Below are 27516 nucleotides of genomic sequence, written 5' to 3'. Positions count from 1 at the left end.
TGGGGTTGATGATGTCCTTGATGGTGGCTCCGAAGTAAATATTTTGACGGAAGAGACATATTTGGCTAAGAAGTATGGAAGTTTATTTCCTACACCTAGTAGATCAAATGAGATTACAGCCATTAGGAATTTTGAAAAATGGCAAGCTTGAAGTTTAAAGTCACTTTTGTAGTGTCAAGAATGTTGGAAGTTGGAGAAGCTTACAGCATGCTTTTGGATAGACCTTGGTTTAAATTAGCTAAATTGAAAAAGGATTGGGGAGAAAATTATGTATGTATTTCCCAAGGGCTAAAGGAGATCAAGTTATCTACAATTAATAAGGTGATCCAAAAGAGCAGTGCTAGATCTATGGTGGCTCAAACCATCAACTTAATAGAAGAAATTGAAGATGATAAGGAAGAGTTATTCTTTCAAGTAAATTGAAATTGATGTGGAAAGCATTCTTGAAGGGTATTATGGGCCCAATATTGCTGGAAATGGAGTTTCTAGATAGCAAACTATTCAACCTGCAATTTAGAACTTGTCAAGACAACATCCTGAAGAGCTTTCGGTAGGTTAGGTTCAAGATAGGTTAAGAACTACAAAGCACAAAGTATTTCAATACCATGGGACCAATGAACTTGAATTAGTGGATAGCCAGAAAAACCTAAAAATTAGGAATGTGATGGAAGACTGTATATGGACAGTTTAGATGTGCACAATGAGGAGGGACTGAAAGCTATTATTCAAGATGAGTAGAGATATGAGCACACTAAGACAAGGGTAACAAGAGTAGTGGAGGATAAAGTTCAAGAGGTTAACATGAATGTAGGAGAGGCTAAACCTATCAAGGTTAGTGTATATGTTAAGGAAAACTTGAAGAAAAATCTCATCAAGCTGTATAAGGAATTTTAGGATATCTTTGCATTGGACTCACTGATATGAAGGGTTTTGATACAATGGTTTGTCAACATAGAATCAACTTGAAGAAGGATGCAAAGTCAATCATTATAAAGAGGTAACAAATGAATCCAAATTATGCCAATCAGGTGAAGGAAAAGCTAGATAAGTTGCTTAGTGTTGAGTTCATCAAACTAGCTAGTGAGGTGACTTCGTTATCTTCAATAGTACACTAATATCCAAGTATATGTGAACTATAGGAAATTGAATGCAACCACAATCTCAAACCCTTTCCCAATACCATTTGCTAACTCTCTACTTGATGATGTAGCATGGCATGAAATGTATAGTTTTTTGGATGGATTTTCAGGATAAATCAAATCAAGATGCATGTAGATGATATGGATAAGATAGTTATCATTACGAAATGGGGAGCCTATGTCAGTACAATGATGAATTTTGGACTTAAGAATGGACCTTTAGAGTTTCAACAAGCTACATATATGACTTTTGATATGTATTTACTACCTTCATGAGAGTATTCATAGATGACTTTTATGTTTTTGGCGGCAAGAAAGAGCACCTAAATCATCTTAGGCTTTGCTGCTTTGAGAGGTGTAGAAAATTTAGCATGTCCCTAAATCCATTCAAGTCTATCATTGCATCCAAGAGAGGAGTGCTCTTGGGCCACATTTTATTTGAAGAGGGTATGGCTATTGATCCAAGAAAGATAGAAATTGTTCAAAAGGTCGAAGCATCGTCAAGTGTGCAAGAAGTGATGAGGTTTGTTGGGCAAATGAAGTGGCATAGAAAATACTTAAAGTATTTGTCTCATATTTATTCTACCCTCACCACTTGGACTAAGAAAGGCATGCAATATGTTTGGAGAGAAGATTAGGAAATAGACTTTGTAGTTCTTAAGAAGATGCTCATTCTGGCTCCTATTTTATAGCCTCTTACATGGGATTTGTTGTTTCATGTATTTGTAGATGCTTCTGATCTAGCTATGGGAGTAGTGTTTATGTAGGACAAATGTACCTAGCTAGTTTAGACCTATCTATTATACAAGTAGAAGACTTTGCACTACTAAGAATTACTCCATTACAAAAAGGGAAGCACTTGGAATGGTGTACTTTTTGTAGAAATTCAAGCACCACTTGCTAGGTAATTAGGTTATATTTCATGTTGATCACTCGGAATTGTTGTTCTTGATCAAGAAACCTTAGTTAACTAAAAGACTTGCCAAATGGATGTTATTATTACAAGATTTTGATTATACAATGGTTCATACTCTGGGTAAGGAGCTAAGTTGTTCTTGATTATACAATGGTTCTTGATTAGCTTCCTGATGCTAAGTTGTTTTAAAGTTCAAGTTATTGATCCTAATTCATATTATGATCAACTACTTCATTTTATGGTGGAAGGATTGATGCCATCACACTTGATTTATCTGATCAAAGGAGAAAGCTAGCATTGAAGAGCAAGTCATATCAAGTTATTATGAATGTATTATAGTTTAGAGGAGTTGATAATGTGCTTAGGAGATGTGTTCTTGAATATGAGTAGCATGTAGTGTTACATGAGGCCCATGCTGGTCTATCAGGAGGCCAATTTTTTAAGAGAAATTATGGGCATGAAGATCTTACAAGCTAGTTTATGGTGGCCCACTATCCTAAAAGATGCCCATCAGTATGCCAACAAATAGTTGCAATGTTTGAAGGAGAGTTAGCCTTTGGATAGGGAATGAATGTAAGATCACCCATTTTTCCACTTGGACCCTTCCAGAAAGGGGGCATAGACTTTGTTGGACCTATCAAGCTGACTACATAGAGGATAGGTAATAAGTATATTCTAGTTTGCACTGATTATTGCACTAAATGGGTTGAAGCTCAAGCTCCCAAGGACAATAAGGCAACCAATGTAGCCCGATTTTTGTATTTAAAAATTATGGCTATATTTGAATGTCCTATTGAGTTGATCAGGTGACAGATGCAAGAACTTTTTGAATTAGGTTATTCAAGAATTGATAGCCAAGCACATGATTTTATGTAATGTTGGAGATAAAGGCATCTGTGCCTAGCCGCCTGTGTATTAGTTACATTGATAGTACCTGCATACCCACACCCCTATACATTGTAGGTAGTAAGCGCCCATCATTGTCACTTTGTTCTTTATTCTTTCAGTGACAATTGAATATAGGAAAGGCCGGACACACATTGTGATTGTCAAATTTTCCACATTGTGTGTCTCTCTCTTGCTCTTGCTCCTTTCACCATAGCTCTTGCTTCCACTCAGTGCTTCCACTTCAGGGCTCACTCCCTTCAACTAGTATCATAGCCATTGCACTAGCCATTGCACCGGCATTGAGGAGCTCAAACCAACATTGCTTCAACTTGTGGAGAAAAGCTTCAGTTCATAGTTTCAATAGTAGCCATGGATTCTTCTTCCCAAGGTATGAATCTTGCTCCCCACTTCTTTCTTGGTTGCTCCCTCCACTTGAGGCTTGTCTTGGAACTTCAAGATCATTGCTCGAGCTTCAGAAACTACTTAGTAGCACTCAACACCAATAGTAGGAGCACCAACAAGGGTATCAAAATCAATGTGATTTGCACCTATTTGTTGCCCCCTTCATCTTGATTAGTCTACCCAACCCTCCAACTCCTGGCACTCCTCTTGGCTCTTGGCAATCACACTGACAATCATTCGCCCGCGACACTCCCCAATATTGGTCATTTGAGTCTTGGAGCTCCCAACCTCCATTTCTTCCTGTCATAAATAGAAAACCTGCTATTATACAGGTCTGAACAGAGTTTTCTCATACATTAGAGCTTGTATATGCTTCCTGAGATGTATGTATGCTTATATATTGATGTTAGATACTTGGGGGATGCTATGGCATTGATGTGAGATGGCTTTGGACTAATTTTAGCACTCTTTTTCTCAATTTTATAAAGGTTTTTCATTGTCTGGGTGATATAATTATGCTTATGGTTCACATTAGATTCTTGGTTATGCTTCTAGATTTCATTCGAGCTGAGATTGAAACTTTAAATCTTAACATTTATTGTCATTCACTATTATAAATGGTTATTTGATGCTCCAGTACTAAGATCCTTGCAAGCTACTTGGGTCAGATGATCTCGGATATATGCTACTTGGATCTTGAATATATGGATGCATTCCACATGATGCTTTGAGCCTTGGGAGCCACTTCTTAATATTTGGATATTACACTGAGCTTTTGGCTATGCAATCGAGCTTGAGGGTCTTACAATGAGACTATGGGACTTGTTGACATGTACATGCTCTTGTCATGCTTTATGTACCCAGTTGATGCTTGGTGGGATAATCTGACATTACTTTTGGAATAGCACCTATCTTTGTTACAATGTTGTCAGTGATGTATGCATCTTGCTTGTCTATATACTGAGCTTCCATTACATTGCTCAAACCATTGTGCCTATAGTTGGGTCTCATGGACTCGCTTTTCTCATATGTATCTGAAGCAACTCATGGACCTTCACATGAAGGAGGATGCTTTTATGTCAGATCACTTAAATGAGTTTTGTTCCATTATCAGTCATTTGTCTTCATAGGGGATTGAATTTAAGGGGACTCTTCTTCCCTTGTTTCTCTTAGTTACACTACCTGAATCATGGGATACCTTTCATACTACTATGTGTACCAACATACCTATTGATAGGTTAGAGTTGTAGGATGTAGAGGATGCACTCTTTACTAAAGAGGTTAACAAGAAGAATGTCAATGCTTCTTGCACCTCTCATGCTTTGATAACTAGAGGCAATAATGATAGGAGCAATAATGATCGCCATGGCAGAGACTCTCAGCAATTTCACTTTCAATCATGTGGACAGTCTCACAATAAGTCCCGTGGCCATAAATCCTCATTGACTTGTCATTATTATGGGAAACCAGGGAATATTCATCCGTAATGCCATAAAATACACATGGACAAGGATAAAGCACAGGACAAAAATAATGATTGCAGTATTATCCCTAGCAAGTCCAGTGTTAAGATTGAAGAGATTAATGTTGTGCAAACTAATTTTGATGGTTCTTTTATACTTTCGACTTCTTCTCTTGATACTTCACAACTGATTGATACTTTTTCATGATATACTCATTGTTGTTTGATAGATTTAGGGGCTTCTTTTCATGTGATCCCTCATACAAAGTGGTCTCACTCCTATTGCAATTTGACTAGATTTTTTCATTTGAGTAATGACTTGGCATTGGAGATAGTTGGTAATTGGTTCAGGTTGCATGTTTACTCTTCATGATGTATGTCATGTATCAACACTCACGAAGAGCCTTATCTCTACTAGCGCTTTGGATAATGCAGGTTATGTGGTTTCTTTTGGTGATTCCTCATGGAAGATTACCTGTTGTTATCACATGTGATGCTAAGTCTAATAATCTCTATGCCTTGCTTGTATTTGGGTCAGTTGACCATGTTTTGACACAATGGATATACAGTTCCACATGTATCTCTTTGGCATGGTTGCCTTGGGCATATGTCCTTGAAAGGTATGAAAATGCTTACTCATTTGTAGTATCTTTTGCTCCTTGACTATAAATGCTTTGAGTCTTGTGAATATTGTTTATATGGCAAGCAGACACATAATACACATAAAAAGTATGGTATGACACGCATGGGTGAGCCATTTGCTCTTGTTCATTCAAACATACATGGTCCCATGCATTGCAAGTCATTAGGTGGCGTGAAATATTTCATTACTTTCATTGATAACTATACACATAAGGTTTAGGCACATCCTATTAAGTAGAAATCAACAGTCCTAGTTACATTTCAGCATTGGCTTGCTTTGGTTGAGAACCGGTTTGGGTATAGGTTGAAATGCTTAAGGTCAAATAATGGGGATAAGTATGTCTCTAAAGCCTTTGATCAGTTCTATGATGTGAGGGGTACTAAGCATCAATTGACTGCCCCATACACCCCACCCCAGAATGGTATGGCTGAGTGCATGAACAATATAATTTAAGAGCGAGTTCACAATATGCTTAGCCAAGTAGGCTTACCGCAATATTTTTGGGCTAAGGAAGTTACTACTATCATACACTTGATAAATCTCTCCCCGTGTATTTCTCTTGACTATCAGGTTGCAGAGGAAGTATGGTCTGAAAAACCTCCCTTATATGCTCATTCGCATGTCTTTGGTTGTAAGGCTTTCTGCCATGTACCCAAGGATAAGCGCAATAAGTTGGATCCTAAGTCTAGGAAATGCCTCTTTCTTGGTTATGGGGATGCATGTGAGATAGGCTAGCACCTTTGGTATCCGTAGGCTCAGAAGGTTATCCGCAGCCATGATATTGTTTTCTATGAGGAGAAAATGCATAAGCAACCTGAGCGTGTTGTTGAGGTATGCAAGGTGATCTTTTAGGAGGGATATATTTGTCTTTAAGTCTTTAAGTGGGAGGTTGTTGGGGATAAAGGTGCCCGTGCCTAGTTGCCCGTGTACATTGCAGGTGGGGGCCGCCCATCACTGTCACTTCATTCTTTACTCTTTCACTAACATTTGAATAAAGGGAAGGCTGGTCACACATTATGATTGTCTGAGTTCTCACATTGTGTGTCTCTCTCTTGCTCTTGCTCCTTCCACCATAGCTCTTGCTTCCACTTCAGGGCTCACTCCCTTCACGTTGTTATGTAAGCAGTGATTGAGAGCAAGCCTCACTCACAACCCGATAATGAGACGTTAAGGAATACTGGTTGGGGGAATTGACTTTTTCGAATGTACAACACATCACAAAAATTTAAATATTTGACAAACACCACACGAACCACACACAAAACCAAATGCCAAAGAATGCCTCTTGTAGCTCAACAAAAACTTAAAACCCAAAAGCGGAGAGCATCACTCCAACACAAATTTCAAAAACACCAATAATTCGAAAACAAAACCAAGTGAATAGTATTCTCATACCTTGACAACCTTTGGCCGATACTCGACGCTTCGACATCCAAATTCTTTGACTTCACAACTAGCACAACAAGAGTTCACACTCCCGCATGCGACCCTCCTCTCTCCTCACTCACAAGATACAATTGGAATTGAGGGGGAAGGCCCCTTGCTCTTCTCTTCCTCATCCTTATATAGTTTTCAAAAGTTCTCTCACATACATTAGGCTTTTTGCTTTCAGCTTTTGGCTTTTTCTTTTCTACTGCTTTTCAATATTTTCATTTTTTCTGCCCTATGCATGTTTGCAACTTGTTTGGATCATAACTTTGTCATATGAACTTTGAATATAGTCATCCGGGTACTCAAAATGATTGAAACGCCTCTGATCGACAAGTTTGCGTGGGTAGAATTGCAAAAATCCATAAAAAATGGGAAAAAATATCAATTTTTGTAAATCCCATAATTTTTCTCCATCTTTTATCTTGGACGACTTATTCCCTTCCTTGGCCTATTGTTCTTGTAATTGCACACACTTTCAGCACACATGTCCTCTTTTTCTTCAACAAATACTCATTGACAATATAAAACTTACGACCTTTTCCTTTTATCGTTGAGTCTTCAAAATAAAAATTCTTTGGATATGAACCTATTTTTAATGCAGTGTGTCCTAGCAACAAAATATGCTCTTTGAAATGAACTTTATGCCCAGTCATTCATGATTTGAAAAAATATGCAAGGTCGGATCGTGGTATGCAACCAATCAATCGATGCTACACAAAAAAATAATGCATGCATTGAAGAAAATGTGCCTAGCCTATCTACATGTGCTCGTGCGTCATGCATAGTGCAAACAAAGTTCCTTAATTATTTAAATTCTTAACCTCGCCTATCAACTCTCAGCAAGAAAATATGTCATACTCCACTCCACCCATCCAAAATTTCACCGTCGCTTTAGAAATGATGGTCCTCAAGATGTTGACCAAATAAGAACAACCCATCTCACATTTGGCGGTGTCCTTCATGATCCTCTAACTCACCCAACCACCTTACCCACTAAACTAGAGGTTACTAAATTTGTGATGAACATCCCAAATATCGTGTGTGCAAGAAATGTGCATGCTCATGCCATGTAAGTGCTCAACGATGGTGCGAAATGTGTATAAACCCAACCCATGGCATGGAAGTATTTGATAAGAACAAGAGACGACCCCCGACTATAGTGCATCAAACAAGTGCAACGTGAAGTGCTCGTGAATCCATAATCCACGTGAAGTGCAAAAATCTCAACAAGAAATCAAACCTTGTTCCACAACGTTTGGCAACTACTAGCAAACTCCAACTTCAACCTGTCCAAAAAAATACCAAGCTCGACCAAGGCTATCAAGTTTCACACACTCAACAAACCAATAGAAAATGATAGAAACAAATCCTAAGCTAAACAAACACAAGAAATCCAATTATGAAATGATAAAATAAGCAATCATGCAAACAACTAAGCTAGCAAAAACCAAACCTAACTACATTTAGACTAGGGGTTTTCAGGTTTCAAAAAAATGCTTGACAACGTAAGATGTCTACCCCATACCGTTCACATGAAAAATGGGCAAGATGAAAGTTCTAACAAGATCTTACTCCTGTCCTGAAGAAAATTGTGGAGGATAATTGAAAAGGTTAAGGCATGAAGCTATATTCAGCATTATGGCTATTTAGGACTGCATTCAAGATTACAATAGGACTCACACCATTCAGGCAAGTATACGGTTTAGAGGCTATTTTTCCCATGGAGTTTATGGTTCCGAGTCACAAGCTAGATCTTGAAAGATCGGTTTGGAACAGCCACTAAAACTGAGGAATCCTTGATCGTTTATTATTTTTAAAGATTTGGGTCAAGGAACATTTTTGCTAAAGGACTTGAAGGGTAATATTCTTAAACCTGTTGTTAATGGTTTTAGATTTAAAAGAATAGTATAGCCATGTTATGGTCCTATCAATCTCATTATTCCTAGTTGGGGTCATGGTTTAATCAAGTACATATGCTTGTGTGAAGAGTCATTGAAACATGAGAATGAAGTGACATTTGGCACAAAGAGGGTGAACTTTTAGTTGGACTTGAACTTTGTAAAACAAATGGAGCAAGAGAGTATCATGCCTCCTCCTTGCCACATTGCCATTGCAGGCCGCCCTATCACCATGACTCACACGAGGAGAACATCAGCACAAAAGTTGGCAATGTCCAAGCACTCTTGGGCTAAGCTAATGACTATCAATTGGGTAAGCTCAAAGAAGAGGAAACAACCCCTCGGCATGCCAACATTCTTCATAGCACAACTAACATGGTAACTTTGTTCATTGATTTCATGCTTGTACATGATATGCATGAATCTACATATCATATATGTTAGTTTACCATGAAAGAGATGGTTAGCAAATGTTAATGCTTCCATCAAGTTGGATATTCTTAGGCAAACCAATGGCAAAATAGTAGTCCAAATAGAGTCAACAGCAAGGATTATTGATCGTGTATTTTCACTTCCGATGCATTCCAATCCCATGATTTGGAAATGCTTTGATGACCAAATGCATGATGCTTTTGGAGATCCTACAGGTCCATGCAATGTGTATGTCTTGAAGAAATTGGATGCAACTCAAAAATTGCAGTTTTTTTGGTTTATGGAAAGATTTATGTTGTTTATAAATACCGACAAACATTGTAAGTGGAACTTATGGGACTATATGGTATGCCAAGCATGTGGCAATGCCAAATTGGTCAAGTTTACTATATGATAGAATCATGGCCGAGATTAGGGTGTCCAAGTCAAGGAAGCTATTTCAAAAATCAAGAATGGGTTTTTTCTTGGCTACTCTTTATGAGTATGCGAGGTTATTATATCTAAAGCTTACTCCTAAATTTTTCTTGAATATAAATACAGTGATATGCATGATAATGCCATTGATGTGGATGCTAGTGTGGATGGATAAGAACAGGGACAACATGTTCACGTAGTTGACATGATGTTTGATGCTAATCAAGTCAAGCTATCCATTTACAAGGAATTTGTATGTGTTGGTTATTATGAAATGTATGCTAAGAAGGTTGCTCCTGAGTTTGGGTTAGATGCATCTATGGACACTATGAAGGAATGCAACTTTCATGAGGGTAAGCAGGGTGAGGTTTAGTTATGAGGATACAAAGGCAAGCCTACACTCAATTGTTGAGATTGACACATTATCCTTTTTTTTGAGCTAAGGTTTGGAATGTGGCTATGTCAAGCTATGGTGTGGATGTTTGAGATACTCATGTAAGTAATACCTTGAGGAATGTCCTTGATGTGCTAGGAAGTGGATTGATATGGGAGCAAGAGGCTATGGTATGTCAAGGAGCCTAAAGAATCTAGTGCATTCTAAGATATTTGCTTTGACCAACTAAAGAATTGCCAATGGCTTCTTATAGATTGATTTTGATGCTAGTTATGAAGGGGAGAGAAAAAAAAAAGAAAGATATATTAACATCTACAAAAGGCCAATGTGGCCGGCCATGAGAGAGGAAGAGAGAGATGAATATTCAAAAATTGTTACTAGTATCAAGTGTAACAAGTGGGATACATAGAAACTAGGGGTTAGACACTCAGTCACACTAACCGGGGTATATAATGTGTAAGAGTTCCAAATTAGGGTAACCTGTGATTATCATGAACATAGTCTTCACCTTCATCTTCAACTTCTATGGCTTCCTCCTTCCTTCTCTCCTCTTTTCTATCTTTCTCTCCTCTTCTTCTTGTTTTCTTTCTCTCTCTTTCTTCAGCTCTTCTCCTCTCTCCTCTTAGCTTCATTCATTACAAGTGGTATCAAAGCTTCGGTCTTTGGTCCTTTTCTTTTTTCCCCTTTCTCCCTTTTCAAATCCCAAAAACCCTAGTTACGCAAGTTACAGGTACAGGTACAACAAGAAGGACTACAGTTAATCTCTGCTTTTTAGAGCAAGCAAGAGATATGGCTAGAGACTCAGACACATCTGGAGGTAAAATGGCTAAACTAGCAGGTTGTCACTTCTTTTAATGAAAATTTTAAGGTTCCAGGACAAGTTTAGAGTCTCAAGGGTTAGAGGAGGACAAAAGCTCAGCTACTTTTTGCTTCGGCCCCTTTCTCTCTCCTCTCAGGCAAACTACCATAGCCACACAACAAAGAAGAACCCTTTCTTTTCCCTAGAGCAACCATGGAAGTGCCATGTTAAAGCCCTTGGAGTCTTCTCCACTTGCCCCTAACCAAGGGCAATACCCTTATGGAGGGTCACAGCTAGGGAGAGAGCCCAGGGAATAGACTGCAAATTGCGGCACATTTTGCATTGATGTTCCATGCTCTGCTTGCCCTCCCCCAGCTACCCTCGTACTCCCCTCTAGCACTCTTGCCACTTCAAGGCACTTGCTTGGTACTTCTCTCTCTTTTCTCTTGGCACTCTTGGTCCTGGAGCAAACTTGAAAGGTGGACAACAACTGGACAGTTTGGGGTAGCCATGGATTCTTCAACTAAAGCTATCTTAGACCATTGAAGCTCAATCCAATCCCTCCTATCTTTGAGAGCTCAGCCCCCTACAAGGCCCTTCAGCCCTGAATTGCCTCTTTTACCCGGATTGAAGACATGGAGCTCAACATGCAAAGAGCTTTGTGGGCAGCCATGAAAGCTCCATTTGAAACTTTCCATCTTTGAAGTTCAAGCTCAGGAACAAGCACGGGAACCCTCAGCATTAATGGAAGCATTCGAATGATGAAGTCTTCTTCCATGGGAATGCCCCAACCAACCGGACTTGCTTGATGGAGCAAATGGACATCATGATGGGCTATGCTTCAACCATCTTCCCCAAGCACTGAAGAAGTATGTCAATCTAATCTTAATCTCATATTTATCCACTTGCTAAGCTTAATCCCCTTATTGGAGAGATTAAAGATTGCATCGGCTTAATTAGTTCAATCCCTCTTGTATGCATGCATCTACTGAAAGTCAATATTCCCCCTTGCTTCCTAATCCATCATAACTAATCTTGAATCAATTGTATTGGCTGACATTAACTCCCCTCTTTGTCTTTTTGCCTTGGATGAGTCTCAAAGTGAGTAATAGCAGCTAATGAGTCATTGGACTGCCAAGGTAACCCCTATCCAAGCCTTTGTTCATCCTTGCATCTCATGAAACGACCCAATGTTTCCTTTCCAATGCACCTCATGCTTTTTCTTAATAAAAATTTCTTCCATGTATACTTTGATTGAGGAAAAAGGCCGATGCTAAGTGAGGTTGTAAGACAAAAGAGAGGTGACCCTCCCTTACCACTTAAGACCTTGAAGGGGTGCACAACCCAGACCGGGGGGGAACTTTACCCACCTCTCGATGATCCAAAGCCCAATACTTGTATGCAAGTGTAGGTACTCTCCCATGATCACTACCTCTCATGATGCAATGATCCCCCTTGGACACCCTTTCAGTGCTAATGGCACCCATGTATAACACTTGAAGTGCATGCAATCAGAAGATATGTATGGTAGTAAACTTCACTTATGCATTGATGACAGAGCAGATGGATATGCAATGATGCTTGGGATGGTTATCAATATTCTCAAGATGCTATTCATGTTGTTGGTCAGGCTTCTCAACATATGGCTCATCCATATAATGCTTTTGCACTAAGAGACATACAATGTTTTTGGTCATAGTCAAGCAGGACACTCATAAAGATCCTATTACAGAAAATTTTGTATTGCATCTGGGAGTAAACCCTATAGCTCATCTCGAAGAGGGATTTTTCCTCTCCGGTTTAAATCAAAAATCTCCCCAATCAGAGCTATGCTCTGAAATTTATGCCCATTTTTGTACACTAGGGTCACTATGGATAGGGTGCAAACCACTTTAGGATAGACACAGAAATCCCATTGCACAATATTCTGACCATTTTTTGTCACAAAGATTAATAGCTCATCTCAAAGAAGGATTTGTCTCCTCATATTTAAAACAAAAATCTCACCAATTGGAGTTTCCTACCAAAATTTACACCCCATTTACTGATAGTAGCAGGTCTTGTGGACTGTATCCAGATGGTTGGCTAGAAAGGCAAAAGTAAGGCCCATGAAGAACTCCATAGGGGGATTAGAGACTCAAGGACCTCCATGAATGATGAACCAATCTTGGCACAAGATTACCATGGTGATATGTAGGAGAAAATGTCCAATACGGATCCCTACAACCTGCTCAACCACACCCTTTGTCAGCATGAGCTTTGTCACATGGAACGTCATAATGACATGGTCATCAACCACTGCCAAATGATGTCCAAGTTTGATGAAGCAATTGAGAAAATGGCCCTCTCAAAATCAAGGACTCAACAAACCTTGGAGCAGCTCACCACTTTTGTTGCTTAGCTAGCTACAGCTTCCTCCCAAGAGAAGGCAAATGACTCTAGGCACGAATCTAGACATCCACCACCTCAGGAGCCATTGCATGGTTCACGGGCCATACTTGGTGCTAAGGGAATCCCCTCTTCTACCTATGAGATTAGTGAACACTCTCATGCGCATGATGAGCCTCTGTTGAGTTCCCCCATCGACCATGTAGCCAACACCCCACTGACGCCCTCTTCCACCCTTGGTAGAAATTCACCCACTCTCCCTAGGAGCCCCCATGCAACCTATATGAATTAGTCCCATCATAGACAATATGGTACCAATGGCCAACATGACAATCATGCAAAGCATGGCTATAATGGACACCATGGGATAAATGCACCACATGGTACGTATGGGCAGCAAGGTATGTATGGACAGCAAGGGTTTCATGGGTAGCAGGGCCCTCATGATGTACGTGACAAGATTATCCTCACTAAGTACAATGGGCAATTTCCCTCGCTATTAGACTTGGAGGAATGAACATCCAAGTTGTTGGAGTCCTACTTCAATATCTACCCTCGCATTGATGATCAAAAAATTATATTTACTTCTCTTCACTTGGAAGTATTTTCCCACACATGGTGGCGCTATATCAATCGAGTGAATCATCAGTTCATTGACTGGGAAGATTTTAAAATGCATACGGTCCAAGTATTTGTGTCACCTATGGAAAAAGAGCAGTTGGCAAGACGGTGGTACACTCTTGACCAACGTAACCTCACTGTACATAAGTACACAAATCAATTTATGAACTTGACCATTTATGTGGAGAGCATCAACGATGATGCTAAATTGCACGAGTATATCTATGGGTTAGAATGGAGCCTATCTGCGGATATCATGGCCCAAATACCTACCACACTATTTGAAGCAATTGAACTAGCTAAGAGATATGCAAGGAAGTACCATAAGAATGAACATTTTCAGCAAGGTTCTGGATAGCCCCGCATCCTTTCAAGATCATCCCCATATGGAGGTGGTTTTCAAGGCACTTCTCTGCCTAATAATAGCCCCAGAATGCCCACTTACCCCACCTTCCATGCTAAAAGAAAACAAGGAACTTTTGGAATAGCATTTGGCTCTAATGCTGAGAATAAGTATGCTGAAAATAAACAATCCACTACATCACCTTCCCATGGCTCCAGTGGCCAACATTTCATTTGTCTGGATGTTGTGAAGGAATTGAGGAAAAAGTCCTATGCTTTAAATGTGGGGATAAGTACAGTGATGACCATGCCTCCAAGTGCCCTTACAAGACAGTTAAGGTCAAGGTCCATAGCATGTATGTCATGGAAGATTGGCACAATGATGAGGATGGCCTACCCACCAACCATGTTAAGCATGTTGAGGATGTGGATCACGAGTAGTTCTATGACCCGGAGGATGGGTTTCCTTTTGACCCGAGTGGCGATCCATCACATATACTTGATCTGACATCCCACCCAGCTACCACTTTCCTTTGCTCCATCTCCTTAGATGGTTGGACGAGCTCTCAAAGCCCCAATACCCTGCATATTCAAGGAATTATCCATGGGAAGCATGTCTTCATCCTTGTGGACAATAGTAGCACTCACAATTTTGTCAATAAATCATCCATTAATGACTGATTGAAATGCAACCCTACGGAATTACACCACCCCTTGAAGGTCCAAGTAGCAAATGGAGAAGAAGAAGTCAACACACATATACGTCCCGTAGTCCCCTTATGCTTGGTTGAAAATTATGTGGCATTGGTTGACCTAATTGCCATAGATATGGGCCCCATTGATATTGACTTGGGTTGTGATTGGTTGAAACAATGGGGAAAATTTTCTATGGACTTCTCTCAGCTCTACATGGATTTTTTGATGCATGGACAGCTCATCCGCCTAGAGGAAGTTCAAGATCATGTTGATTTTCAGCTCATTACAGCAAAGCAACTCAAATGGGAGTTTAAGAAATGCTCACAAATCTTTGTCTTACAATTGAATAAGGACAATTCAAGTCCTCCCTTTGAAGTATCTAGTGATTTAGCCTTGCAGGCCCTACTTGAGGAGTACAGTGATCTATTTCAAATGCTGACATCCCTTCCCCCTAAGAGACAAGTGGACCACATTCCAAGCCAATAATAAACAAGCCACCTTACAGACTCTCCAAGTGTGAACGTGAAGAGGTTGCAAAGCAAGTCAAGGAGCTCTTGGAGATGGGTTTCATTGAACCGAGTACTTTCCCTTATGCATCTCTTGTCCTATTAGTCAAGAAGAAAGATGGCTCTTTCTGCATGTGCATCGACTATAGAGACTTGAAAAAAATCACAATGAAGAACCTCTACCCCATCCCATGGATTGACGGCTTGCTGGATGAGTTGAAAGGGACATGCTTTTTCACTAAGAGAGAGGGAGATAAGATCAAATCGGCCTTTAGGATTGATCATGGGCTTTATCATTTTCTAATGATGCCTTTTGGATTGACTAACGTCCATGTCACATTTCAAAGCCTCATGTGAACAAAATCCTTCAACCCTTTCTATTCAAGTTTGTGCTCATTTTCTTTGATGACATCCTCATTTACAGTAAGTCACCAAAGGAGCACTTGGCACATGTCAAAAGGGTGATTAACATATTGAGAAAGCATTGATGACATCCTCATTTATAGTAAGTCACCAAAGGAGCACTTGGCACATGTCAGAAGGGTGATTAACATATTGAGAGAGCATTGACTTTTTGCTAAGGAGAGCAAATGTACCTTCATGCAGACATCTGTGGAGTACTTGGGACATATTGTGAGTAAAAATGGCATACATGCTGATACGAAGAAGGTGCAATGTATTTGGGACTCGTGCACTCCATCCACCACCACTTCATTGCGTGGCTTCCTTGGTCTCTCTTCATTCTATAGATGCTTCATTAAGCACTATGCCACCATTGTAGCACCTTTGACTGATCGATTAAAAGAGAAATCATTCTTTTGGGATGCCACTATTGATCATAGATTCAAGCAGTTAAAGGACATGCTCACTTCCGCCCCCATCCTTGTCTTCCCTAACTTCTCTAAGTTGTTTATTATTCATTGTGATGCCAATGGCAGGGGTATTGATGCAATATTGTTGCAAGAGCATGGTGTGATTGCATTTAAGCCATAATCTTGATGAGAAGGAGATGCAAATGAGTGTATATGACTAGGAGATGTTGGCCATCCTCCATGCTATCAAGAAATGGCACCACTATTTGTATGGCAATCGCTTCCAAGTAAAAAGTGACCACCGAGTCCTCCAGTACTTCTTGACTCAGTCCACTTTAACTCCTATGAAAAGGCGATGGGTGGCAATATTACAAAACTATGACTTTGACATTTCTCACACTCAGGGTAAAGATAATATCATGGTGGCTGATTCACTCTCTCAGATGTGGGCATGCAAAGTATCCTCTATTTCAAAGTTGCTTAGTGATTGGATTGAAGAGCTTCAAGAAGCTTATTTGTTAGATAATCACTTCAACCACATCTTCCAAAAATTATAGCATGGGGTCATGGCTAAAAAGTTCAAATATCAGCTCAAGCATGGCCTTATTTGGTCCCATGGCAAGATGCTCATCCCACACACTTGCCCCTTCACACAGAATATCATGGAAGAGATGCATTCTTGCCCCACTGGTCACTTGGGTGTTTTCAAAACATATGACAAGATTGCCAAGAGCTTTCATTGGAAAGGCTTATGGAGGGATATCAAGGACTTCGTGACCAAACGTGTTCCGTGCCAACAGAACAAGGACAATACACTCAAACCCTCTGGCCTCTTACAGCCCCTCCCTATTCCTAAAGGGAAATGGACTCATATCACAATGGACTTCATCATTGGCCTCCCCATGACCAAGAAAGGATGGAACAGTATATATGTGGTAGTTGATTGCCTCACCAGAGTGAACAAATGGCTTGAGACATATTTGAGGCACTGTTTCCATGATGTACAACACAATTGGGATACGTGGCTCCACTTGGCTAAGTTTGCCTATAATAACTCCACCCACTCTAGCATTGGAGTTTCCCATTTTGAGGCATTATACGGTATAAGGTTTCCCTCCCTACAATCTTATTCAATGATAAGATAAACCCTCAGAGTCGGCGGGCCAAGTTGGATCACATGCAAGCCCTACTTCAGCAATGCAAAGTGAATCTTCAAAAGGCATAAACACACTACAGACTATACACTGTTTTAGAACAGTTTTGTACTTGCCCAAATCTCAAGCATGTGCATCCTACCTAGACTGAAATTGCGTCATAAGCTCCGTTTCGACATGCGGTATGCCCCATTCAACGTAGACTATCAAAAGTTATGACAATTTTATCTCAGCAAGCCAATCATGAAAAACATGCTGTCCCTAGTCTTCACCCACCCATTTTCATTGTAATGTGGCTTCTTAGAGTAGTACTCTGCACCCCTCCCTAAGCCCACCCCTCACTTCCCTCCATTTCTCTTCATTTTTTAGGGTAAAATCCTTTAGGGTGGGGATGGATTATAACAAGCGAGATACATAGAAACTAAGGGTTAGAACCCAGTCCCACTAATTGAGGTATATAAGGTGTAAGAGTCCTAGATTAGGGCAACCAGTGATTATCAAGAACGTACTCTTCACCTTCATCTTTATCTTTCATGGCTTCCACCTTTCTTCTCTCCTATTTTTTGTCTTTCTCTCTCCTCTTCTAGTTCTCTTCTCTTCTTCTTGTTCTCTTTCTCTCTCTTCAACTCTTCTCTCTCCTCTCAACTTCATTCATTACATCAAGTCAGTTGAAGCAATTCATTTAGAATTGGCATAAGATCTCGAAATCATAGTCCAATGTGACCTATAAGAGAGAGAGAGAGAGAGAGAGAGAGAGAGAGAGAGAGAGAGAGAGAGAGAGATGAATATTCAAAAATCGTTACTGATATCAAGTTGGTTGAAGCAATTCATTTAGAATTGGCATGAGATTTCAAAATCATAGTACATTGTGTTGCATCCTATCAAAAAATAAAGTCCAAGGTGGGCACCTACAAGCAAGCACACAGTCACAACCATAGTACCCTCTTCTAATGAGAACACATTGAATCATGTCTAATTGTAAGTTATGAGGGGGACTATTGGATCAAATAGTTGCATGTGTGAAGGGTAAAAAAACTATAACGAGAGGTAACATTGAAGCTCATCAATTAAAATGATGATATTAGGGTAGCCAAGTGAAAATCAAGATTCTTGGAAATGAGATACTAGGGATAACTATATGACATGTAAGAGATGGGCATGAATCCCCCAACAATTTTGGGAGATGACTATCTTTGACAACAAGGCAATATCAAAGGTGAAATAATCTACATGGGTGTGATGCAAGCACAAGATTAGGCACACAAACATAGCATACATCTATATAAAAATATGAGGATTTAAGGAAGTCCAATCATAGAGTGGGATTGATATAAAGTAAAAAACAAGTTCCTCCAAGAACTATGCATCTATACTACATCTAGTTATCCTTTTCAATTGAAAGGTTTCAAATTTTGTATCTAAAGCACCATTCACATAGGCCCATGTTCCTTATCTAGCATTGTCAAAAGAAATGAGACAACTCCTCACATTGATATAGAGTGGAAGAATGCATTATGCCAATGACCTCATCCTTCAAGTAATATGGTAGAAGTAGAATTAAAGCTTGTAGGAGTCGCATGGATGTTGCTATTCATTGGCATGATGTTGAAAATTATTTTAAAGCTTAAGAAACATATCAAATTGATGATCTTAACATACAATTGAGGGTGAAGTTTGAAGTAGAAGGGGAATCGACCAATGCAAGCTTCTTTTAGGCACTCCAAGTGAAAAGGAAGGATTACACAATGTTTTATTCAAGATAGCAAAGGAAGAATCCAATAGGATGACTTCTCTATGTCTGGGGATTTTTTCACACCTATGAACCATAGTTGATCAACAAGCTCTTACCCTTGACGAATATGAGAAAACACTAAATCAATTACTTACTCTTAAAAAGATGAAGTCTAGAAAATCATCTAGGCCAGATAGATTGTCCATCAAGGTCTTCAGCCGCATTCAAGAGGCGTACAAGCAAGACGTGTGATTTTACTAATCATTTTAGATGGGAAGGATTCTTGCCACAGACAATGAATCATGACATTATAAAATTAATACCAAACCACTAATTGGTTGCTCGTAATGCAATGGAGCTCATTGACCATGTTGAACATCAACTATAGAAGTATTAACTAAAGATATTGCCCTTTGGATGAAACTTTTACTCCCAATAATACTACACAAGGACCAATATCAATTTCTACATGACCGACATATACATGACACCATTTTGAACCTAGTCCGATCAATGGATATATTGCTAAAAAGAGAGAGTTTGTTCTAACCAACATGGACATTGACAAAGCATATGAAAAAGTAAGATGGGACTTCATCTTGGCCACCTTATGAGATTTTTGGTACACTTTTGCAAAATGGTTGGAGGACTTTTTACCAATGTAACTACTACAATAATAAATGTAAATGGCTTAACCATCATTTTCATCTTAGGAGATGATCAATTAGGCAAGGATACCCCTTAGCTCATTTTTTATTCAAATTTATCACAAATTCCTTGCTAAAGGAGGATTGCCCCTTAGCTCCTCTCTTATTCACAATTATCACAAAATTCTAAGGATGATAGACTTCAAGATTCAACAAGGAAATCTCAAGGGGCTCCCTCACCCTAAGGATCCCAATTTTGTGCACAAATGTTTGCTAATTCAATGTTGTGAAAGCTAGCAAAGAAAATGTTGATTTACTTCTTGAGGGGTATACTATCTCGTTTCAAGATCTAGAATTAATACTAAAAAAACCAAAATGCTATTTTTGTCTCAAGGAGTGCACCAAACAATTTGGTTTCAAACTCATCAAGCCTAAGTAAGCCTTTCATTAGCTAGGCTACTAATTGAGAAGCAAAATTGTGTACCTACTATCTAGAGTGGAGCTAGAGTCTCAACAAAGGACATTGTACAAAATTGACAGAGGCAATCGCAAAGTATAATCTTAATCACTCAAGCTAAATGGCTCAAGAAGGTTCTCTCCAACAAGGATGGGTAGCCAAATGCACATGTTTACATCTCTACTCAAATTAAGAGGCCCATAAAGGAAAGGTAGATGCACTTAACAAATTAAGAAGGATTTTGATAAGAAAAAAATGATACTTCTCTTTTGTAAATCTTAATTCTCACATGATCTCTAAAGAGGCCAAAATAATGATTTGTTCTCTTTTGTACTTCTCTTTTGCAAATGTTGATTCTAACTTAATAGCATGATATGAGGATAGCCTCTACACACATGTCAAGGATGTGACCAAGTGAATATTAGTAGGAGCTTTGTTGGCAAAGTGATGGATCAATGACTCTAAACTTTTGAGACTTTGGTCATCTTCAAGCATTGCTTAGTGTATTTTGTGTTCAATTGGGCATTGCTCTTGTATGAGACAAGTCAAGACAAGACATGCCTCATGGTTTTTACCTTAATAGTCTATTCAGATTTAATAGGACATTGCTCGTGTATGAGACAACACAATGCATACCTCATGGCTTTCATCTTTAATTCAATATGGATGTTAATTTTCTTTTGTAGACTAGCTTATAAATATTTACAATAAAAAACAAGTAGCTAGAAACAACCAAAAGCAAGCAAATGAACAAAACCACACATCCACAAGCACACTTCAATGCCATAAAAGAAACAAAATGACACTACTCCAACGCCAAAAGGACATTGCACCAACGCACACCACCCATGCATACTTGTTTTAGTTAAATTGACACATCAAAATATGCAAATTAGTGAAATACTACGTGTGCATGTGTAATGTGGAAGCATCAAGTTTACACATCCCATAGGTGCAACCATGGTAAGTAATAGTGCAAATGGGATAGACATTGGCAACAGGGCAGGATCAAGTTGCAAACGTGGACAAGGGTTACCAAGGTACAAAGAGCAAACGGGAAAATTTTCCAGGAATTACGTTTGATCTTCAATGCATGCCAATCTTAATGCAAAGAATTTAGATAAGGGCTTAATCTTAATCATGTCATAAAAATTGGGCAGAATAATCTACTTCTATATGACCCAGTCTAGTGAAAATATCGCCAACATCAAGTTTTATAGAATTGTGCTGCAAGGTTGAATAGCATGACATAAGCTAAGCCATTGACACTAAGGACGTTCGATGTGGGCCAATTGTGATACAAGTAGAGCAAGTTAGTGTCATGCAACAAAGTCTTGAGATATGTACTGGCCATAGGATTGCAAATTGCAATAGAGCCTCGGCTTGTTGTTCATCATTAAGCCTCTTAAACCCAGAAAGGGAAAACCATTGTGAGCCAAAATGTGATACACAGCTGCTTTTGTTACTTAGTATTTGAGATATCGCTAGGTAGGGTCCTTAACCACCTATGTACATGTACTGTCATGGTTTCAGCATCTAATTTTTATTGCCAACATCTACCTCACCGATTCATTGGCTGCAACGGCAGCATCACATTCTTGCTGTCAATGTCTATTCTGCCACATATCAAGAAGACCACAGCATCCCCACCATTTTAGACCGATCTCTAACTGTTGTGAAGAAGGCCGCATGGTTTCTGATATTGAGCGTTCCCGTTCTCCATCAGGTTCATTTGTTTGCAATGAGCACTGAACGTCTGACTTGCACTCCGCATAGCATACATCAGCAGATGGATCCTGCCCAAAAGAAACAAAAAGACTTATAAGACAACCCATGGACAGTTTTTAGTCTGAATCGATGACATAGCATTGAACGTGCAGTTCGGAAAGGTAAGGCACATTAGCCGTACACTGTGGGACGCTCCTCCATCGCCTGCAGCAGAACCTTCAAGATCATGTTCCTTGCGTGATTCATGCATAACATCCACAATAGCATGCATTGTCGGATCCTCACAAATCTTTTTTGATGTGGTCCTGATGTTATACTCCTTGGGACTTGTGCTATCAGCCGCATGAATGTTGTAGTCAAAGGATTTGTGAGGAACTGAAATTGAAACATCATTAGTCATTGGTTCTTCTATCTTCTCTGAAACTGCACCCCCCAGGGCAGTGGTTGGATCAGAGTCAGAGGCCCTAGTTACCTCATGCCTGTCCATGGACTCTACAGAGGTTTTGGCCTGTTCATCTGGTGGGAATGGTTTTCTTTTGGCATCCCCATATTTTGCCACTTGCCTGTGCATAGACTCAACAAAGGTTTTGCCCTCCCCATTCGATAGGGACGGTTTCCCTCCATTATTATCCCCATGTATGTTTGTAGCTTCCACCATATCTCGTCCACTACTATGAAGCTTGTCCTGGCGCCATAGAACGCCAGGACTTGCCAGGGATACCTTATTAGGCATGTTGCTCCTGGTTTGGAGCTCCACGATAGCCTTGCACAACTGCTCATGCCCTGTCTGCACTCCATCATAACAAACTGGCCCAGATATCACCCCATTATCATTCATAATGCTGCTGCAGATCTTTTCAGGCTCCCCTCCTGAAATGACGCGTATGCCTTCATCCCCGTTGCAGAGCTTTTCAGGCTCCCCTTCTGAAATGACTAGTAAGCCTTCACCCCTGTGCTTGAAGGTCATTTTAGATTCCTCTGGTTCCGCAAGCAAGCAAGCGCTATCATTGGGCGGCTCCTTCCCCTTAGAGGCTGCATTCATGTCAACTCCTCCATCACATGCAGCATCAATGGACGCAACAAGTGCACCCATTCTGCTGTCACCTGGACCATCAGAATCCACTAATGGAGTTTGATTTTCTGTGACAATATTCAGCACAAGTAACCAAGGATGCAGCTTGTCTATAGACCCTGTTGCATGCAGCACCTGAATCACGAATATATACATGCACAGTGCATAATCTGCCATACAAAGACCTTTGCACATGATTGAAAGCAGGTTTACGTTTACATGCACAGAAAGACGATGACAGATAGATGCATGCAAGTGGCTGCATGTTAGAGATAGAGGTCCATAAGTAAATCCAATTACTAATTAATGATGAGAAAGTAACTAATTCTAACAACCATTTTGTAGCTCAAACCATTAGTCTAGAAGACAGAAAGGACATAAGATAAAGTCAACAAGGTTATTAGCTTGCATGCGCCTGGTAGATGAGAAGCCAATATGGTAGAAAATCAGTATGATTGACTCGGTCAGGGTTAAGCATAATTATCAGCTTGCATGCACATGATTGTAAATGAAAAGTCAGGCTTTCACAGCTCAAGTACAAACGTACATACGATGAAGCATCATTCAAACGCATGCAGGCACATCAGGCGATGGGATGCGCATTCAAACACGAAAGGCCTGATTACAATAAGTTTTGTATATTTTCCCATGTGTAAAAAGAAGCTCTTTCACCTTGCTTTTCCTTGTAGTATCCAAACATCATGAGTTTCTGAGAGGGGGGACTGCATACTTAGCTAGGTGCGATTGGAGGCAGGGGGCCGCCAGGCCCCCACCATCGCACCTAGCTAGGTATGCGGCCCCCCCTTGCAGAAACACATGATGTTGTGATCCACAGTGTGGGAATTCATCTAAAACTTCTCGGGAATGCACTTCCCCGCAAAAGGCAACAGATCCAGCAACCGAGTTATATGATTCAGGGAGCACCTGTTTCAGAAAGCTTGCCGCAGCTGCCCATTCCTGGGATTTGATGGAGAGACTGCTGCTGCTGCGCCTTCAATCGTGCAGCCTTGCGCTTCTTCGACCCAGACGGCATGTTCTGTGAATTCAATCCAAGCTGGAGCTTGCAAAAGAGGTCAAAAATGTAATGGTTCCAGCAGATATCAGGAATGGCGCCGCATTCAATCCAGGAGCTAGTGACAAGGAATATCAGGGCTAATCACAAGGGGGATTTTGCCTGGGATTAGGCGGATGCAAGAGATTAAGCAAGGCTTCGGTAGAATGCAGAGATGCCCCGCAAAGATCAAGAAGAAGAAAGGGGGCGTAACAAGAACAAAAAGAGAAACCAACGGTCATGGATGAAAATTGAGGTGGAGAAGCACTGAAACATAAAGTCCGAGATGAGTGTGCGCACTGCGGCGCTCGCGCGCTCTCTCTCTCTCTCTCTGTCTGTCTCTCTTCGTTCGGACAGAGTAACACACACACACACTCACTCTGTCTCTGTCTGTCTGTCTCTCTCTGCGTGTCTGTTCGTTCGGACAATCATTCAATCTTTTTCCCGCGACCTTTTCGAAAATTTGAATCTGTCCAGAAGCAGATTTCCAGCCTCGGAAGTTGGGTAGATCCTTGAGTTGAGTTGAGTTGAGTCATCTTTCGAATTTCAAGCCTTCCTCAAAAAAATTTAATTAAATAGCGAGCGGGACGTCCAGCTGGCAGCGGGCGTCCACACAGCCTCAGGTTTGGGGAAAAGTGCGTCTGGAGCTTTATACTTATCACCAAGCCAAGCCGGTTAGAAAATAGGGTCTGCTGCTTACGTAACATGTAGAAGCAAGATGACACCGGAAAGTTTCCCATGCAAAAGGAATTTAGCCTAATTCAAGAAGAATAAATATGAATTTTTCTAAAGGTGAAAAGGAACTATATGCATGCATGTATATTTATTTTTTATCTAAAGGTGAAAAGGAATTATATGCATGCATGTATATTTATCTTTTATCTATTCTTTATATCTAGTTTCATTGTAGGTTCGGAAAGCCCCGAACCTACCTCCCTTTTTCAATCAAAACCCCCTCCCCTCTTTGTCGCTTACAATCTTTCCTTTTCTTTTCCCCCTTTCTTTTTTCATTAAACCCCCCCTCCCTTTTAAAATTAAAACCCCTTCCCCTCTCTCTCACTTATAATCTCTCTCTTTCTTTTTCCCCTCCCTTTTTTATTTAAATTCCTCCCCTCTCTCTCTCTCTCTCTCTCTCATTAACCTTTTTAATTTAAACTTTTTTTAATTAAATATGTTTAATTTTTTTTAATTTAAAATTTTTCGAACATATTTTTTCACACACTTTCAGAGGGAGGTAAAAGAAGAGAGAGAGAGAGAAAAGGAGAAGAAAAAAATGATAAAAAGAAAAAGATAGAGAGGGAAGGGGAAAAAAAATAGAATAGTCTTTTATAAATTAAACATTTTTCTTCCTCCCCTCTCTCTTATGTGTAGAGCCTAGGTTCTCTCTCTCTCTCTCTCTCTCTCTCTCTCTCTCTATTAGATTACACTTTTTAATTAAATATTTTTAAAAGTTTCTTTTTTAATTTAAAGTTTTTTAACATAATTCCTCCCCCCTCTCTCTCTTTCATGTATAGGGCCTAGGTTCTCTCTCTCTCTCTCTCTCTCTCTCTCTCTCTCTCTATTAGATTACACTTTTTAATTAAATATTTTTAAAAGTTTCTTTTTTAATTTAAAGTTTTTTAACATAATTCCTCCCCCCTCTCTCTCTTTCATGTATAGGGCCTAGGTTCTCTCTCTCTCTCTCTCTCTCTCTCTCTCTCTCTCTCTCTCTCTCTCTCCTTTAATTAAATCAAACCTCTTTTTTAATCAAAAGTCTCTCTCTTTCTCTCTCTCTCTCTCTCTCTCTCTCTCTCTCTCTCTCTCAAATTAAACATTTAAAAACTTTTTTAATTTAAATTTTTTTAACATAGTTTTTCACACACTTTGAGAGGGAGATAGAATGAGAGAGAGAGAGAGAGAGAGAGAGAGAGAGAGTAAGAAGAAGAAGAAGACAAAGAGAGGAGGGGGGAAAGAGGAAAGAGAATAGTCTTTTTTTAATTAAACATTTTTCTTCTCTCCCTCCCCCCCTCTCTCCCACATGTAGGGCCTAGGCTCTCTCTCTCTCTCTCTCTCTCTCTCTCTCTCTCTCTCTCTCTCTCTCTCTCATTAAACTTTTTAATTTAAAGCTTTTTTAACATAGTTTTTCACACACTTTGAGAGGAAGATAGAAGAAGAAGAAGAAGAAAGAAAAGGTTAAAAGAAAGAAGAAGAAGACAGAGAGGGGGCGGGAAATAAAAAAGAGATTAGTCTTTTTTAAATTAAACATTTTTTAATATAGTTTTTGACTTAGAGAGAAAGATAGAGAAATATATAATTTGAAATAGAAAGAAAACAGGAGGAGAGAAAAGAGAAAAATAGAGAGAGAAGAAAAAATATATAGACAAAAAAGAGAGCAAGATAAAAAAAACTTGAAAGAGAAAGAGAGAGAAAAAGAAAAATAAGGAGAGAGTGAGAGAGAGAGAGAGAGAGAGAGAGAGAGAGAGGAAAACCAATAGAAATATACAAAGAGCAAAAAAGAAAGAAGATAAGAGGAAGGGAGAGAGAGGGGAAACAGAGAGAGAGAGAATTATATAGATGAGAAATATAAAATTTAAGGGAAAGAGGAAAAGAAAAAAGGAAAAGAGAGGAGAGAGGGGGGAGGGGGAGAGAGACAGAGAGAAGAAAATGAGAGAGAGAAATTGAACGTGGAAAGAGAATTATAGAGAGGAAATATAAATTTAAAAAAAAGAAAAAAAACTTAAAGAGAGAATAATGAAAAAAAAGGAAAAAAGAGGGGAGAGCGAGAGAGATTAGAGAGAAGAAGAAGAAGAAGAAAGAGAAAAAGAGGAAGAGAGATGGGGAAAAAGAGAAAAAGAGAAAAGTCTTTTTTAAATTTAAATATTTTTTGAGAGAGAGGAAGGGAGAGGAGGGAAGAGAGAGAGAGAGAGAGAGAGAGAGAGAATATAAAATTTAAAAGAGAGAGAGAAGAAAAATATAAAATTTAAAAGAGAGTGAGAAGAAAAGGAGCGGAGAGAGAGAGAGAGAGGAGAAGAAGAGAGAGAATATAAACACAAAGAGAGAAAATTATATATCGAGAAAAGATAAAATTTGCATACTTTAAGAGAGACTAGGGGGGAGAAAGAAAGTGAAAGAAAAAGAAGAAGAAGAAGAAGAGAGAGACAGAGGGAACATGTAGAGAGAATTACAAAGAGAGGAAAGATAAATTTTAAAAAGAGAGAGAGAAGAAAAGGAGAGAGAGGGAGGAAGGGAGAGAAAATAAAAAATTTGAAAAGAGAATGAAGAGAGAGAGAGAGAGAGAGAGAAAATAAGAAAAATAGAAAAATAGAGGAGACTCGGGAGAAAGAAGGAGAAGAGAGGAGAGAGGGGGGAGAAAAAAAGAAGAGAGAAATGAGAAAAGCGGGGAGAGAAAAAAGGGAAAGAGAGAGAGAATCAAGAGAGGAGAAAAAATAAACTAAAATAGATGGCAGAGAAAGAGAGAGTGTGTGTGTGTGTGCGTGTGTAAATTAAAAAAGT

The 27516-nt window shown here is 39.5% G+C and overlaps 1 protein-coding gene across 2 annotated transcripts; it reads right to left on the bottom strand.

Moving 5' to 3' along the window:
• Positions 1–21238: 21238 nt before the first annotated feature.
• Positions 21239–24547, bottom strand: LOC148009746 (uncharacterized). Of its 2 annotated transcripts, none has more exons than XM_087672760.1 (3): positions 23898–24547; positions 22083–23092; positions 21239–21969 (listed from the first exon to the last, which is right to left on the bottom strand). In XM_087672760.1, exons 1-3 carry the CDS (start codon positions 24004–24006, stop codon positions 21778–21780), a joined length of 1311 nt encoding a protein of 436 aa, XP_087528886.1. In that variant the 5' UTR covers positions 24007–24547; the 3' UTR covers positions 21239–21777. The 2 variants fall into 2 exon arrangements, with proteins under 2 accessions (XP_087528886.1, XP_087528887.1); XM_087672761.1 differs by having other exon boundaries at positions 22083–23005.
• Positions 24548–27516: the final 2969 nt, after the last annotated feature.

The sequence above is a fragment of the Lygodium microphyllum genome, chromosome 30, assembly GCF_053477565.2.
Source record: "Lygodium microphyllum isolate KBCC chromosome 30, Lygodium_microphyllum_v1.1.10, whole genome shotgun sequence".
In the NCBI taxonomy this organism is placed as follows: domain Eukaryota; kingdom Viridiplantae; phylum Streptophyta; class Polypodiopsida; order Schizaeales; family Lygodiaceae; genus Lygodium; species Lygodium microphyllum.
Note: the sequence above shows the minus strand (reverse complement) of the source record. Positions and strands in the feature narration are given on the sequence as shown.